At 34.6% G+C, this 16,305-nt stretch overlaps 1 protein-coding gene across 3 annotated transcripts in view; it reads left to right on the plus strand.

Moving 5' to 3' along the window:
• Window positions 1–15,640, plus strand: part of LOC123541209 (aquaporin AQPAe.a-like) — a 39,940-nt gene extending 24,300 nt beyond the window's left edge. For 2 of the 3 annotated variants that reach the window (XM_053526447.1, XM_053526448.1), the window contains exons 4-8: window positions 8,403–8,590; window positions 9,061–9,265; window positions 10,246–10,326; window positions 11,678–11,789; window positions 12,648–15,640. In XM_053526447.1, coding sequence (XP_053382422.1) covers window positions 8,403–8,590; window positions 9,061–9,265; window positions 10,246–10,326; window positions 11,678–11,789; window positions 12,648–12,748 — 687 coding nt within the window. In that variant the 3' untranslated portion in view covers window positions 12,749–15,640. The remainder of the gene's footprint in view (window positions 1–8,402; window positions 8,591–9,060; window positions 9,266–10,245; window positions 10,327–11,677; window positions 11,790–12,647) is intronic. The other variant, XM_053526446.1, reaches the window with a different exon arrangement.
• The last annotated feature ends 665 nt before the right edge of the window (window positions 15,641–16,305 follow it).

The following is a 16,305-nucleotide window of genomic DNA, read 5'->3' on the forward strand; positions in this document are numbered from 1 at the left end:
ATAGCTTTGATAGTTTAAGAGAAAAAGTTGACCTAAACATAAAACTTAACCAAGAAATCTGATATTTTCTAAGTCCAAAAGGGGCCATAAATCTTGCAAAAAGCAGGATGGAGTTATGTTTCTTGCTGTACAGGGTCAGCTTATGATGGTGAACAAGTGTTGCAAGTTTTAAAGGAATAGCTTTGATAGTTTAGGATAAAAGCTGACCTAAACATAAAACTTAACCAGGAAAACTGATTTTCTAAGTCCAAAAGGGGCCATAAATCTTGCAAAAAGCAAGATGGAGTTATGTTTCTTGATGTACAGGGTCTGCTTATGATGGTGAACAAGTATTCCAAGTTTCAAAACAAAAGCTTTGATAGTTTAGGAGAAAAGTTGACCTAAACATAAAACTTAACCAAGAAATCTGATATTTTCTAAGTACAAAAGGGGCCATAAATCTTGCAAAAAGCAAGATGGAGTTATGTTTCTTGATACAGGGTAAGCTTATGATGGTGAACAAGTATTCCAAGTTTCAAAGCAATAGCTTTGATAGTTTAGGAGAAAAGCTGACCTAAACATAAAACTTAACCAGGCAACGCCGACGCAGACGCCGACGCCGACGCCGACCCCGACGCCGACAACCGCTCAAGTGATGACAATAACTCATCATTTTTTTTCAAAAAATCAGATGAGCTAAAAACCTTTGGCAAATAATATATTTTTATGATGTAAGACCGAGAGTGTCCGTGCACGTGTGTTTGTGTGTGCATGTATGTTGTACGAGTGTGGTATGGTGTGATGTATTGTGGTGTGGTGTGGTATGGGTGTGTGTGTGTTGTGGATGTAGTGTGGTGTGATGTGATGTATTGTGGTGTGGTGGTGGTGGTGTGTGTGTGTGGTATGGTGTGTGTGTTGTGGATGTAGTATAGTATAGTGTTATGTATTGTGGTGTGTTGTGGATGTAGTGTGTTGTGGTGTGATGTATTGTGGAGTAGTGTGGTGTGTGTGCGGTATGGTGTGTGTGTTGTGGATTTAGTGTAGCATGGTATGATGTATTGTGGTGGTGTTGTGATACAGTGTGGGTGTATGCATAGTATGTACGTACAATAAAGTATTACCTCTGAAATGAATGAGGTAAAGTAATATTTAAAATGCTAAAATACATTTTCGTCACTAACCCTTATCTTATTAACAGCATTAACCATATACTTCTGTTAATCCAAGATTAAAACCTCTGACTACAACTCATTTAAACTTGGAATCAATAAAAGAGCACATAAGAGCCATATAAAACCAAAATTAGAGACACTAAGATATTTAACTCCCCCTAAACTAATGAAAAAAAGATTAACATTTGTCTTTTTTTGGTATAGTTATGACAGGGTAACTAAAAAGAAGTATATATACACTACTTAAAAATAAAAAAGTTTCTGCGTTGCAGTATATTAAAACAGGTTTTGGCAGAATACCTAACCATATTAACATTAGATAAAATAACGATCATTTTGTCTTCAGCCGAAAGAGTATCAAAGGTGCTAACAACCTCCCTAGCTTTATTAAACAGCTCAAAATGCAAGTCCTCATATAGTTTACAACTTGTTAATACATGAACCTCATTCTCAACCTCATTGCAAAATGGGCACAAACGGTCATTCACTGGGATATTTTCATATCGGCCTGTTTCAGTCCGCAAAGGTGCCACACTACATCTAAATTTACTAAACGCAGCTCTATGTTGTAAAGGGAGAATTAATTTACAGTACTCTTCTGTTTGAAATTCTCTTTTAAACGAACAGTAGGTTCGAAGCTTATTCCTGCCATTACGGGACGGACCAATATTGCTGTTCAGTTTAGTTCTCCATTCTACCTTATAACTATTAAATAAACCCGTCTGTATGTCTGACACAAACTGCTTTGAGATTGGTTGAGTAATACCACCAGAAAAACTAGGAATCACTTTTCTGTATTGGTTACAAACAGTATAAAACCAATTTTTACATGAGGAACTTAGATTCAGCCCACAGTGCTATACGCTTATTTAACCTGGACTCATTAGTTGTCGAAAGTCTGACATAGAAATTACTAGTACAACTTATCTGTCGAACATAAACCGGTTTCTAGCCCATTTCACCCATCAAGGCTGTATTTGGGATGTATTTACCTACACCAAGGAAAAATCTCATAGCCCTATTCTGGACAGCCTCGGTGCATGAAAATGGCTTGAAACCCCAAATACTAGCCCCGTAACTAATTACCGGCCAGACTAGTGTGTCAAATAATTTTGTATACACATCATATGGAAAGCCTCCGGCTACTTTACATTTAGCAATAAGTAATCCTAGGGCCCTACTGGCACTTTTCGCTACTGCCTTAACAGTGACATCATAATCAAGATGTTCATTTAACAACAGTCCAAGATAACAGTACTTATCTGTAACATGTATCATTTCCTCTCCACAATGAAATAAAACATCTGGTTTTTGAGAACAAGGTCTCCTAAAGTGTACAACACTACTTTTACTTGCATTAATTTTTATGTCTGATGTATTACACCAGTCACTAACTGCTTGTAATAAAATTTGCAGATCATTTTCATTTTTGTGATAAGAACAATGTCATCAGCATACATTAATATACTTACTTTTTCATTATCACAGTTAATTCCAATTTCAAAAGACTTCAAATACACGGCAAGATCATTTATATACAAATTAAACAATAGAGGGCAAGTGCAGCCATTGAAATGATCCTGAATAAATCTATGAGAAAAACGTAAATAAGGAGAATCTTTGAAAAGGAGACATCACGCATTCAAGTATGTATGAAAACATAAATATTTTGGCAATAAATATATTTTTGAAATAACTTTTGAAAATTATATGTATGCATTAAGTTCTGACTTGATTGATCTGTCAGGAATAAATCGGAAAACAAGAAAAAAAACATTTGCGGGTTTTGATACAAGAATCTCGAAACTGGCAAAATTCTTCCATAAGATTTGTATATCATTCCAGATGTATATACCAAAAGTTTAACATGTGATATCCTACAAAATAATTTTCGCAGATAACAACAACACGTCCTTTCTATTATACTTCGCATTTATTCGAAAGGATTTACACTTGAAAGCTCCGACAACAAAACTGCAACGACTGTAACATATCAGTTATAATTCAGTTTTGAATTTTAAAGGTCTGCATACTTATTTTCGTTGATAAATTACTACTCATAACGAAAACAACTGTCTTAAGATAAAACAAAAACAAAAATGAACCCTTTCGAGCATATATTGGAAACAAAATCTTAAAGCATTCCTTTTAAAATACCATGACACCGCGCCCTTAGCTACAAACGTGACCTCAGTACACCTACGACAAGGGGCCTTCGTGACCGAGTGGTCATGAAAGTGTCCCGACTAGTTTTTTTTTTTTTTTTTTTTTTTTTCATGTTTCGCAGCGAAAAACAATGGAACTGCCTATAAATGTATACGCGCGAAAATCTAAACGATTGAAATGGATTATTAATTTGAGCCGCACCATGAGAAAACCAACATAGTGCGTTTGCGACCAGCATGGATCCAGACCAGCCTGCGCATCCGCGCAGTCTAGTCATGATCCATGCTGTTCGCTTTCAAAGCCCATTTCAATTAGAGAAACCGTTAACGAACAGCATGGATCCTGACCAGACAGCGCGGATGCACAGGCTGCTTTGGATCCATGCTAGTCACAAACGCACTATGTTGGTTTTCTCATGACGCGGCTCATTTATTGATTTGCCAGTATGTAATCATTGGCTTATCAGTCAACTTTTAATGTTGTGGTTAATGAGACAATAAAGCCCTGAAAGGTTGATAATGCTACTGTTTTGCGGCCATAATTAGAGACCATATCGCGTGCTATAGATTGACTCGCTCTGACGACCCTTCCGCTAGCCAATCAGAGCCTTGCTTTCAACATTTTGAAAGTGAAAGTAGAAGTTTAAAAAATCTATATTTAGCATGGATTTTTCATGTTTATAATAATGATTGTTATGACGACCAAACCATGAAGGTTTTGAGAGGTATCATATGTCAAGATATGTACGGACTTGGTCACGGAAGGGGAAAATATGTGTCAATCAGCCGGTTAGCTCAGTCGGTAGAGCACTCGCCCTGTAAGTGATGGATCCCAGGTTCAGTTCAAGCCACGGACTGACTGCACATTTTTCTCACCCTGTGACATTCGACGCTTTTTTGATGGTTCAGCCAAATGCTTGTTGGAACGAGCCGTCTGACTGGTTCAAATAAAAACAGATTTGCGAAAATAAAAATAGCAATATCGGAAATCCAAATATACGAAAAGATAAATGTGAATAGGTCATCCTCAGATCTTCGTTTAGAAGATAAAGTACCGTCCGTAATAAGGTGACGAACGACAAGCTACGTACTCTCTGTATTCGGCATTCTTCGTTATTTTTTTTTTCTTTTTTCGGAAAGATGTGCGTTGTGTGTAAGTGATGTCCGAAGATTGCCAAATAAGTAAATACACGGAGATGGCCGATTGTTATTACGGTATTTACTATACGACTAAAGTCACGAAACGATGATTCCGGATAGTGATTGGAATTAGACAACAATTAATTAGATATCAGCATATAAAAGTTATATCCCTCGAACCCATAAGCACATTGAATTTCTGTAAAAGCTTTTTTTTCATTTAACGATATAAAAAGGTAAATAAGCTGCCCAAATAAATTTTATGCATAATCACATGGTACGTTTAATTTTACACATAAATTTATACATTTAGAGCAATAAATTAAACAATGAAATCAGAAATGACTATTTTCTGTAATGTTTATCAATGAATATATGATCACACAAATATCGAAAATTTGATTTAACAAAAAACTGACATATTTCATGCTCATAACAAAACAAATATGGTAGCCACATTACAATCAAAGACATTATGAGCCTTTTAAGCAATTAATTCAGAGTGAAATAGCTTGATATATATACTATAAGATTATTTGACTGGTTGTAGATGCAGATGGGCATATCGGGCCTCGAGGGTAACTGTTTACGTGATAACTCGACAGAGCCTTGTTACCGCCGTAAACAGTTACCCTTGAGCCGGATATTCCCATCTGCACCTACAACCAGTGAAAGAATCTTACATTCTGATACAAATCAGCCGCGCCATGAGAAAATCAACATAGTGGGTTTGCGACTAGCATGGATCCAGACCAGCCTGCGTATCCGCGCAGTCTGGTCAGGATCCATGCTGTTCGCTTTCAAAGCCTTTTGCAATGATAGAAACCATTAGCGAACAGCATGGATCCTGACCAGACTGCGCGGATGCGCAGGCTGGTCTGGATCCATGCTGGTCGCAAACCCACTACGTTGGTTTTCCCATGGCGCAGCTCAAATCAGTTTTTTTGCGATCAGCTTAAAACGTAATTAAGAGAAACGGAAACAAAAGCCCTATCCGTCAGCATGCGAAGACTTACCGGTACAAATAAGATCAGATTGGGATGTAAATTAACTTTTTTTCTTTCTACAGGTTAATGAGGTACAGGAACGAGCCTTTCAGATATCTCTTTTCTGACAAGCCTTGGAATCAATACTAATAGATTTTGTAATATGCTTATTTTAATTAGTATGTAGATTTCACGATTTCCGTATCATTAATTACCGGTAAGATCTAGTACATTATTTACTTGCAAGGTTGAATACAAACTTGGTTCGCGGCACGTTATCACTCATTCTCAAATACGGTGTAATTTTCTGGCGGATAATAACAGGAGACCATTGTACTATTCTGGAACTTCTAATATCTTAAATCTGTTAGCTGAAACTCATGTCTGTAAAACCGCGATTTGGTAAACTTTATCTAAACGTGATTTTCTCATAGACCCACACTATGAAATTACACTAAAGTCTTTTCAAATAAGTCTTGTAAAAAATCAAGCACACGACCCTATCTTTTTCATTTGCCGATTTTATATTTATAGGTTGTTATGTATCGGGAAATATGCACGAGTTCTCAGCGGAAATATTGCGCGACTTTAGGTGCGCAATATTCTTCCGCTGAAGAACGAGTGCATATTTCCCGATGCAAAGATAATAACCTTTTTATTACATACGCATCTACACGTATAAATATTATGTAAATAACATAATTTTGTTCAATAGCCTGAATAGGATTGACAATACTGAACTAAATAGAAAAAAATAGTGGAAGAACAAACACTGAATTACATCACGCACCTGATATGAAATTCAGGCGTCAGTGTATGGAAAAAAATTGACGTTTCCGGTACCAGTGTAACTTAACGGGGAAAAGAAACGTGTATGTAATAAGTACATGTATATAATTCTGAAGTATTGAAAAAGAAATCAGGGTTTATCAAAGTTCTACATTGTAGAGAAATGTTTTATCCGAACGTGCAGAACTACATTAGCTCGGGTACTTTCCATAATGTTCTTATTAGTTCATATGAATACTTAATATGTCTTCAAAAAGGGACAAAAACTTGAATACAAAATAATAGTAACTTGAAAAATAGTCTATATTTAGAGATATAGTAGATATATTGATATATAACAATCGAGATGCAAATAACAACTGTTTTCAGTACTTTATAGATTTACTTTGATACACAAATGTAAAACATTATTATGAAAATGTTCTGTTTCGTTAATACCCTAAAAAAAGAATAAACAAGCTTCATACGTGGTTTTAAACAGAAAATATATCAATTGGATATTTGTCACTTTTGCCTCGATAGTCAAGTAGTAGAGCGTCCGCTGCGGGAGGTCATGGGTTCGATCCCGGCATGAAAAATGTTACCAGTAATTCTCTTGCTTGATGTCCAGCATTAGAAGGGAAATTGTCCTTGTGGTGGTGGATTCCATCAGGAATGAGGTGTCGAGCATAGATAAATATAGGTTTTAAAGACTTAAATCGGCCTAAAATAAATTCTTACTTACACAGATTGATGTAGACATATTATGTTATGATGACTTTTTTAAATACTCTTTTTTTTAAAAAAATATTGTTCAATTTAAGATTACTTCTGTAGGGTTATAGGCCTATTTACATATTTACGATGCGAAGTGACGAGGTCATTAACCTGTTGATGCCAACTCGTGTTTTCTCTAAAATGGCGTGCCATGTCGCTGAATATAATGAATTTGTTCATGATATATCTTCATCAACTAACTACGGATGTTACCTGAAAGCGTAATATTTCATGAAGGAATGTTCTTATCTGTTTTTTCTCGTGGAATTAGAAGTTCAGGAAAAATCAATGTTTGCTTGACTTCTCGTTATATATAGACACGTTCGTATTTTTTAAAGAATACATGCTATCGTCCGGAAATAATCAAGTGTTATTACGAGTCCACTACTTTAAAGACCCACCACAACCTAGTGACCTACTTTTCTCTCCCACGTGAACTACGTGAAAATCATTCCAATATTACTGGTATAAATATAGTTATTCTTCAAGATTATAGGATGACAATTAAGGCCCTGCCTGAATTAATGTATGTTCACAACTTAATCTTCAAATTTCTTTTTTCAGTTCCGTATGAAAACATGGATACCTAACTGCCTTCCACTGTAGAAACAAAGTGTGGTCTAAACTCACCTTAATATATCAAGTACCCTGTATACTACTACATTAATTTAATAATATATTTAGACATTCAACACATTGTCTATGACATATATATGTTACTGTCAGTTAGAAACTTGAAACTTATATTTCTCTTTTTTTGTGTGCAAATCATGTATATATAATTGCCATCATGGAAATACAAAAGAATACAGTTATTCTGTGGCGCGTCTTTAAAGACTCATCGCTGAATAACATTATTTTTATGGATTTCCATGATGGTAATTGAAATAATTTGCATGAGAAAATCAGAATAACAAGTACCTACTGTCAGCGGCATATATATTATGCCAAGACAATGTGTTCAATGTGTAAATAGTGTACTGAATTAATGTAGCACTATGTCCAGCGCTTGGTGTACATGTATTTAGTTAAATTTAGATCACACCTCTTTCTACCGAGTATAAGATATTTTTGTGCTTTTAAAACTATACTGAATATAGATTTACTGAACAAGTTAGTAGAAACACATTAATTCAAGAAGGGCCTAAATTGTCCAGTTGTCATCTTGTAGTATGGCTGTATTATACCTATATTATCAGAATGATTTTCATGAAGTTTATAGTGTGGGGTGGGGGGGGGGACGGGGTAGGTAGGTCAGTAGCTTGACGTGGGTCTTTAAAGATTTCAATATGATTCTTTATACATGAACTGCAGAAGACCCAAGTGTTAATAAAATGTTGTCTGTTTGTCTGTCTGTGTTAAGGGAAGCATTTAGAATTTTGCTGCTTTTGATTATGTACTTTTTATTTTTTCAGATCGCCTTTGCGTTTGGCTTGATAATTGCTGTATGCATCCAAATGATTGGTCACGTGTCTGGAGGTCATATGAATCCAGCAGTTTCCATAGCGATGGCTGTTGCCAATGTGATAAGTCCTACTAGAGCTGTGCTTTACGTATTTGCACAGTCTCTCGGAGGAGTTGTCGGATCAGCGCTGTTGAAAGCGTAAGACGTTTTGATTTCGATCTAACAATGTTTTTTTTTTAATTTTATTTTTTTTAATTGAAGAATAATCTTGTAACCATATCTTTATGTGATACTTTACATTGGGGTACGGTATGACATCTATAAAATGTAAACTTTAATGATATTTTCTTTCTGGTCTAGTGCTAGTACAACTAAAAAGACATTTAGAGCAACGTTATAATTTCTGAATGGTCGCTTTCCTCCAATGGCAGCTATAAAATATGAGCCATCCTAATAAGCTGAAGGTGAAAGGCCAGTCTGGTGTCAGTGCTTAAAACGACCAAGTATTTACACATAGGTGTACTGATAACGTCAAAATATAATGTCAAAAGCAAAAAGAAAAAAAAACCATAATCCCAGGCAAGTCATATCAAACAAAGCAATTTATCGGCTTAAACATATTTTAAAAAGTATTATACATGTATATAAAACAAAGCTTTAATTTACAGGTTCACGCCATCCAGATTGCATAACAACCTTGCTGTGACGGTGGTCAGTCCAGAACTTCATGTTGGCCAGGGCCTCGCTTGTGAAATGATCTTTACTTTTATTCTTGTTATGTCGATAATGGGCTGTACAGACTCTAACAGACCTTTGTTTGGAAGTCCAGCTGTTGGAATAGGCCTGACAATTACAGTGGTTCATTTAGCCGCGGTACAGTAACATTTTTACTTCTTTCAAATAAATGGTCATTTTTCTATATCTTATACTTACATATACATGTAGTTTGAAATGAACTGAGCAGCTGAAATGGTAACAAGTCCATTTTTTAAACTAATCTTGGTCATAAACTTATCTCTCTATAGTGTAGTGAATCAATTATCAGTTTTTAAATTATTTTTAATCAATAAAATATCTTCTGTAACGATTTTTTGTACACCCGTTTTAATACCTTCTCCTACCGTAGCATTAGCCCATTACTTCCGGTCACAAGGCATTCTATTAAATACCGGCGCTAACATGCTGATACTGTTTAATCTGTGCTACCCACTATTTGTTTCGCATATTTGATATGTACTCAACAAGTGCTACGAAAACATTGCCTACGTCAATAGTATGCATATGTTAGTCCGTTTTTCATCAAATGTTGTTCGGCGTGTATCTTTCATAATATGATAATGAAAGTTTTAGTATTGCGTTTTACTTTTATTTCCTCATAATACGTCTGTTATTGAAAGTTTTTGATTAATGAATAACCTAAATTGATCTAGTGCAAGTAAATTTAACAGAATTTTTAAGTACAAGTGTATTTAATATGTTGCGTATAAGTGCAAGCATATGTAACCTATTGCGTTTAAGTACAAGTATATGTAGTCTATTGCGTATAAGTGCAAGTATATGCAACCTGTTGCGTTTAAGTACAAGTATATTTAATCTATAGCGTATAAGTGCAAGTATATGTACCCTATTTCGTTTAAGTACAAGTATATGTAATCTATTGTGTATAAGTGCAAGTATATGTAGCCTACTAGTATTGCACTTATGTTTAAATATATGTAACCTATTGCGCTTATGTGTAAGTGCATGTAACCTACTGAGCTATGTGTAAGTATATGTAACCTGTTGAGCTTATGTACTAATGCAAGTATGTGACTAGTTTACTTATTCATAAAACTTTCTGTGCTATTTTACAGATTCCTTTTACACAAGCCAGTATGAACCCGGCCAGATCTCTGGGTTCAGCAGTAGCCTCACTTCACTTTGACGATCATTGGGTAAGATAAAACACATACAAAAATTAAGATTTTTTCAGCGCGTACAGGTGTGCTGTATTGGTTGTATGAGAATGGTGGTATAAAAAAGATGCCATTTTTGTTATGACTTGCCGTCTAGATAAAAATTCTTGAAGACTCTCGAGACCCATGTGAATACACAAAAATAATCTCGAAAAACTGGTCAGTTAGGAATTATCTGTAACTTCCTTCACAAAATGTGAATTAGAAAGACTGTTTTGAATATGGTTGAATTGACACACTTAAAGTAAGCTGTGAAATCATAATTATTCGTGGGGGATTAATTTTCGTGGTCGAGCTCAACCACGAATTTAAGTCCCAACGAACAAATTGTGCCCACGATATTTTTTAATTGTACACTGAGTCGCCAAAAAAGGCACCAAAGTAGATTGCAAGTACATGGTGCCTCAAATACTGAAAATTTAACTACAAGCTATGGTCCTGACAAAACTTTACAACGCATATACCTACACAGAATACACTTCAACATTACTAGTTGAAATCTGATAATGTTTTGGATATTAGAAATATTACTGCCACATGAAGATACAGTCAAACCTGTTTGCACAGACCACCCATGGGAACTGGAAAAAGTGGTCTTGGTTGGCAGGTGGTCTCTCTACACAGGCAAAACAGACGGGAACAGTGGTCTTTAAAGACACTGACCTTCAGATTTTGGCTAAAAACTATTTTTCTTTAAAACTGAAGTTTGGTCATAATTTATGAACATTAGAATATGAGTTTTTGTTTCTATACTAGATCTATCATAAAAATGCCAAACCAAGAAAAAAAGATTCCCGAGTTGGGAATCGAATCCGGGCCGCTACGGCAATAAGAACTTGGAGGAATATATATCCAACGACCGTTAATTATAGATATTTTGAACTAAGGCAGTTTACTTTGAGTAAAGCGTTACAAACGCTTTTCGATTTTCAGTGTAAAAAGTAGTAAAAGCAACTAATTCTCATGTGTTTCCGCAACATATAGTCTGTCAGTAATTAAGTTCCAACGCTTTGCTTTAAAAAAAAAAAAAAAAAAAAAAAACAAAAAAAAACATAGCATTAATTTCCTGATATCTAAATGTTTTTGTTTTTGTTGTTGTACGATATGGAGGCCAGTGCCCTTTAAAGCATGTTTTATAGTCTTAACCTTGTTGTTTTGTATACAATCAGAGCTAGGTATTTAAGTTGTAAAAATATTTTGAGGCAGTCAAAAGTCAGTGCATGACAAAATGGCTGAGGCGGAATTTGTTTGTCTAACAATGGAAACTGAATAATATTATATATAGATATATGTATGCCTGAAAGAGAAAGTGTCTACTTTTTATTACTAGGTGTACTGGGTAGGACCTATTGTTGGTGGAATTTTGGCAGCCATTTTGTACAAGTATGTCTTCAATCCGTATCGTAAATGTATGTCGTACGAAGACGCAGTCAACCAATTGTGTAAGTATATCTGTTGAATATATCGTACACATATTATCCGACGACGGTGTACATTTTGTACTGGCATGACCATGAGAGCGTAGGAGTGTTAATCACCACTTCCGTTTATCCCTGCTAAATTTCTACAATGAACTTGTCCATCTTTCAACTTAGACAAAACCGTAAACTGTTAAGGGGGGTGCATACCTAAAAGTTATTGACTGAATGGCGACCAGTGCAGACCATGATCAGACTGCACGGATATGCAGGCTGATCTTGGTCTGCACTGGTCGCAAAGGCAGAATCACTTGCCGACAGTAGGCTAAAGGTTAATGTAACTTCCTGATACTGGCATGTTTTTGTTTTTTGGACATTCTGTCCTGCACAATTTTATACCTATTTATAGTTAGAGCTACGCCCGGATACCAGTTCGTGTCAGTAATAAAACCTAAGGTGCACAACTGAAAGTTTAATAAGAGTATATATACTACATACTCTTCGTCGTGTAACACGGTATATCGGGTATGTATCAAAACTGATGTCTTGGATTTGTACGAATAAAACAAACCAGTTTCTAATTTCCGTTTGATATATAAGCTTTTGTAAACTATACTTCGGCCTAAATGAAAATTCAACAACCCTCTGCATTGTTTCCTGGGGTCTTGTTCCACCATCAAAGTTGGAATGTCGCTATACGACCTATAGCTGTGTCGGTGCGACGTTAAATCCAACAACAAAAATTGTTTCCAGTTCCGCCTCAAATTGATTCGTGTCCGAAATCAAACAACACGTAAAACACTTTTCCTACCTGCCCACCTACCTGTTTGGTGTCGATTAAAGTTTTATTAAAATGTATTTAATCCTTTATATATTTTTCAGTGGCTGATACGAATATGATTGTAATTCCGAAGAGCTATTTTACCACAGAACAAAAAGTGGGCGTAAAGGCGGAAAAAGATACAAGCACCTTCCATATGTAGATTAAATTGACGTATACCAACGAGAAATATGTGACATTTGCTAAACGTATACCAAGACAAAACATGTGAGACAAGAAGGGGAGTTCAGCCCTCGAAATTTACAGACATCTGCTTTTTTTCTCTAAAATTCATATATAAAATTCGTTTGCTCGAACTCGACGGGATCGGCAAAATTTGTTCAAGTTGTCGATAGTTCGAGCCACCGAAAATCATACATTGTATTGGGATTTTGCCAGCACGTGACAACGAGTTCGGTTTAAAGAATATGTTTGAAATATCCGATTTCGAGCGAACGAAGTTCGACTGTATTAATGAAGAAAAAAGGCTATTATGCAAGTTAAAGCGTTCAGCAATAAAGAAACGGGGATATTAAGCAAAGTATATTGATGGCATGTGCTTAAGAATAACAAGGCTTGTAAATTTTTCATTTATGTCGTGCTGGGCGACCTTAGGTTTTCCACTTTTTCATTGTACATTAGCTTACAAACTAGTAAGATGCAAATTGTATGCATGCATTAGATACTCTGCGCAGATTCATACACATTAAAGACAGTGTGCATATTAATTCTCATTAGAGATAATTATAGAAAATCAATCACAAATGCATTAGTTTAATGGAATATCACAGCTTTGAAGCACTGAAATAATTACTGCGATAAATAAACTTATTAGAAAGAGTTTCCGTGAATATTGAATATGTATACATTCGTATAATCAATAATTATCTATTATTAACTATTAATATTCGTGGTTTCCTGGTTGTAGGCACCAAAGTTTAGAATTAGCAGACAAAACTTATTTAATTATGGAATAAAGAATGAATATGGCATCAGATGTAGATCGACCATCACGAAAATCGAATAGTACCCTACTACCGGTACTCTTGTTCATTGACTATGAGGAGGCTTTCGGTAACCGTTATTCATGAAACATTATGGTCAAAACTGGTAGAATCTAAAAATAGTTGTTAGATGATTGCAATGATAATGATTAAAACTATCTACAGTAATGTTAAAGCATGTGTCAGGTTGAATCCAAATATGGCCATGTCTGAGGGTTTTTTTATGTAACAATCGGTGTTAAACAAGGCGAGTCATTATCTCCTTTGTTGTATACCCTGTTCATCGAAGCTGTAATAAAAACTGTTGATTTTAATAATATGACTGAAAATGACATGAATATGTTATCTATATACTTAATATTATTCGCTAATGATATTATACTTTTTACCACTGATCTTGTTAGTTTACGATCCCAAGTTGATAGTCTAAATCATTTTTCCGTAAAATAGGGTTTGAAGATAAATGCTTTTAAAATCATGTTATCTGCTTTTGAACAAAAAGAAAACGGTTTCAGCACAAAGTCATTTTTTTATCAATGGTGTTAAGATAGAGCTGGTAGACATTTTTTCTTATCTAAGTACATTTGTATTAAATTTTCTAAAACAAGTAATATGAATGTTACTGTTAAAGGGAAAGACAATGTTGTTTTTGTATTAATTCAATCTGCTAGGATTTTTTAATTGATATCAAGAAATGAAAAAAAGTCAAAATTGGCTTAAAAATGAGAAAGTTATGAGCATTTAAATATTTGATCAAGATATATTAGATACAAATTTGACCTGCATTTACTTATTTTTGTTAGGTAATTTATTTTTTCCAGCTATAATAAAAGAACATACCATGTTTCAACATCTTACATTCAAGAAACATATAAAACTAATTTATTTTAAAGATTTTTTGCTAAACAAAGAATTCAGCAGTAAGTAAATGACGTCATAAACACACTAAAATGGCTGCCTCTGTGATCAGTCAGTTTCTTAAATTTCAAACTACCACATGTTTTTCAATAGTCGGGCATTCCGTGCCCTTTAAAGCTCTCTCTGATCAAGCATTAGGGCCTTATCACAATCTTTTGTCTTTATTCGATAGTGTTAAACTTGACATTAAAACCAAATTTTGTTTATTTCATTCTACTGTGGTTCCAATTTTATCGTATGGAGCAGAAATATGGGGTGTCTATAATATTAAATAAATTGATATGCTACATTTTAGGAGTTAGAAAACAGGCACTAAACTATGTTGCTTATTGAGAACTTGGCAGGTTTCCTTTGTTAGGTTTATGTAAAGAAAGAGCTATAAAATGTTGGCTAAAAATCAATAAGAACACAGGTTCTCCTACACATACACTATATGTTGATAATTATAATAGCTCCAATCCCAAGTCGTTATGTAAAGACATTAGCCCGCGGGTAAACTTTATATTTTCATTTAAAAGATAATTAAGGGACCACTTAATTCAAAACTGGTGTGCTTCTGTCACTGATATGCCAAAATTTGAATACTATAGAAAATTTAAAAAGTCATTTTGCTATGATATACACTAACACCTTAAAATTACGTAAAGAACTTATTTATTTTAAATAGATTATGTTCACATTCTCTTGAAATTCAATTTGGGAGATATAAATGGTACACAAAGAGAAAATCATTTGTGTAAACTTTGTAATCAAAGATCTGTAGAATCAGAATATCACTTTCTCTTGTGTTGTGATAGATACATTGATATACATAACATATATCTTCAGCTAATTTCGTGGCCGTCAATCAACTAATTCTTGTCAAATAGTTCTGTTGTTTAAAATTGCTAAATATTTGAGAGATGCTATGAAGTTCCGTATCGATACCCTTGTTACAATCACTGTTTCCTTATTTGTTATTTGTATATGAATAATGTATATTCACAATTATGATTGTTTATATTATACAGTTTTATGTATTTGCCATTTTTTCACATGATATTGTTAATGGCTTAAAGCAAGAATATTGCCGAATTGCTATAAATATACTTAAAACTTGAAACTTAAAACTAATTTGCGTTATCATTAATTGCGACTTTGTAGTCTTTTCCACTAGTGTCAACACAGATACATGATTAATGATTTATTTTTTTTAAAAAAGCCATACTGACCCTTTTGCGGAGCCAAAAGAAACAGGTTTTGACCTCCAGCTATGACGTCATAACATTTTGATGGGGAAAATGGCCAACTGATGAAAATGTTTGAGTTTCAGTTAACCTTAAAGGTGTTGAATTTAATCATTGTACAACGATTGTATTTTAGGTTTGCTCAACACAAGGATTTATGGACCTTTGGCCGATAAAACTTTTTCTAGGTCAATAAATCCTTAAAAGCTAGATTCTAGATCTACTTGAGATAGATCTCACTGCATTGTACGTATTATCTGCAGCTAGAGCTTTAAACAGGAACAGTCATAAAACTTGTCGGAAACAGCTTCGTTACTAAACACATACATAATGGACACGAACGCCTCCCATATTAATCTTCACTTATAGATTAAAAAGAAAAAGAAACACAACGCCCATTCTATAGATAGAGGAGCAACTCCAATATAAACATGTCGTCGCAGTTAAATTTTTTATACTTTTTTTATTCAGCTTTCAAAATGAAGGAGGCATGTTTCACTAGAGATAACTAATTTCCGAAATCAGACGTTTAACACATGCACATGAGATCAAAAATCAATGTCGGTGATCTA

This window comes from Mercenaria mercenaria, chromosome 16, assembly GCF_021730395.1.
Source record: "Mercenaria mercenaria strain notata chromosome 16, MADL_Memer_1, whole genome shotgun sequence".
NCBI lineage: Eukaryota > Metazoa > Mollusca > Bivalvia > Venerida > Veneridae > Mercenaria > Mercenaria mercenaria.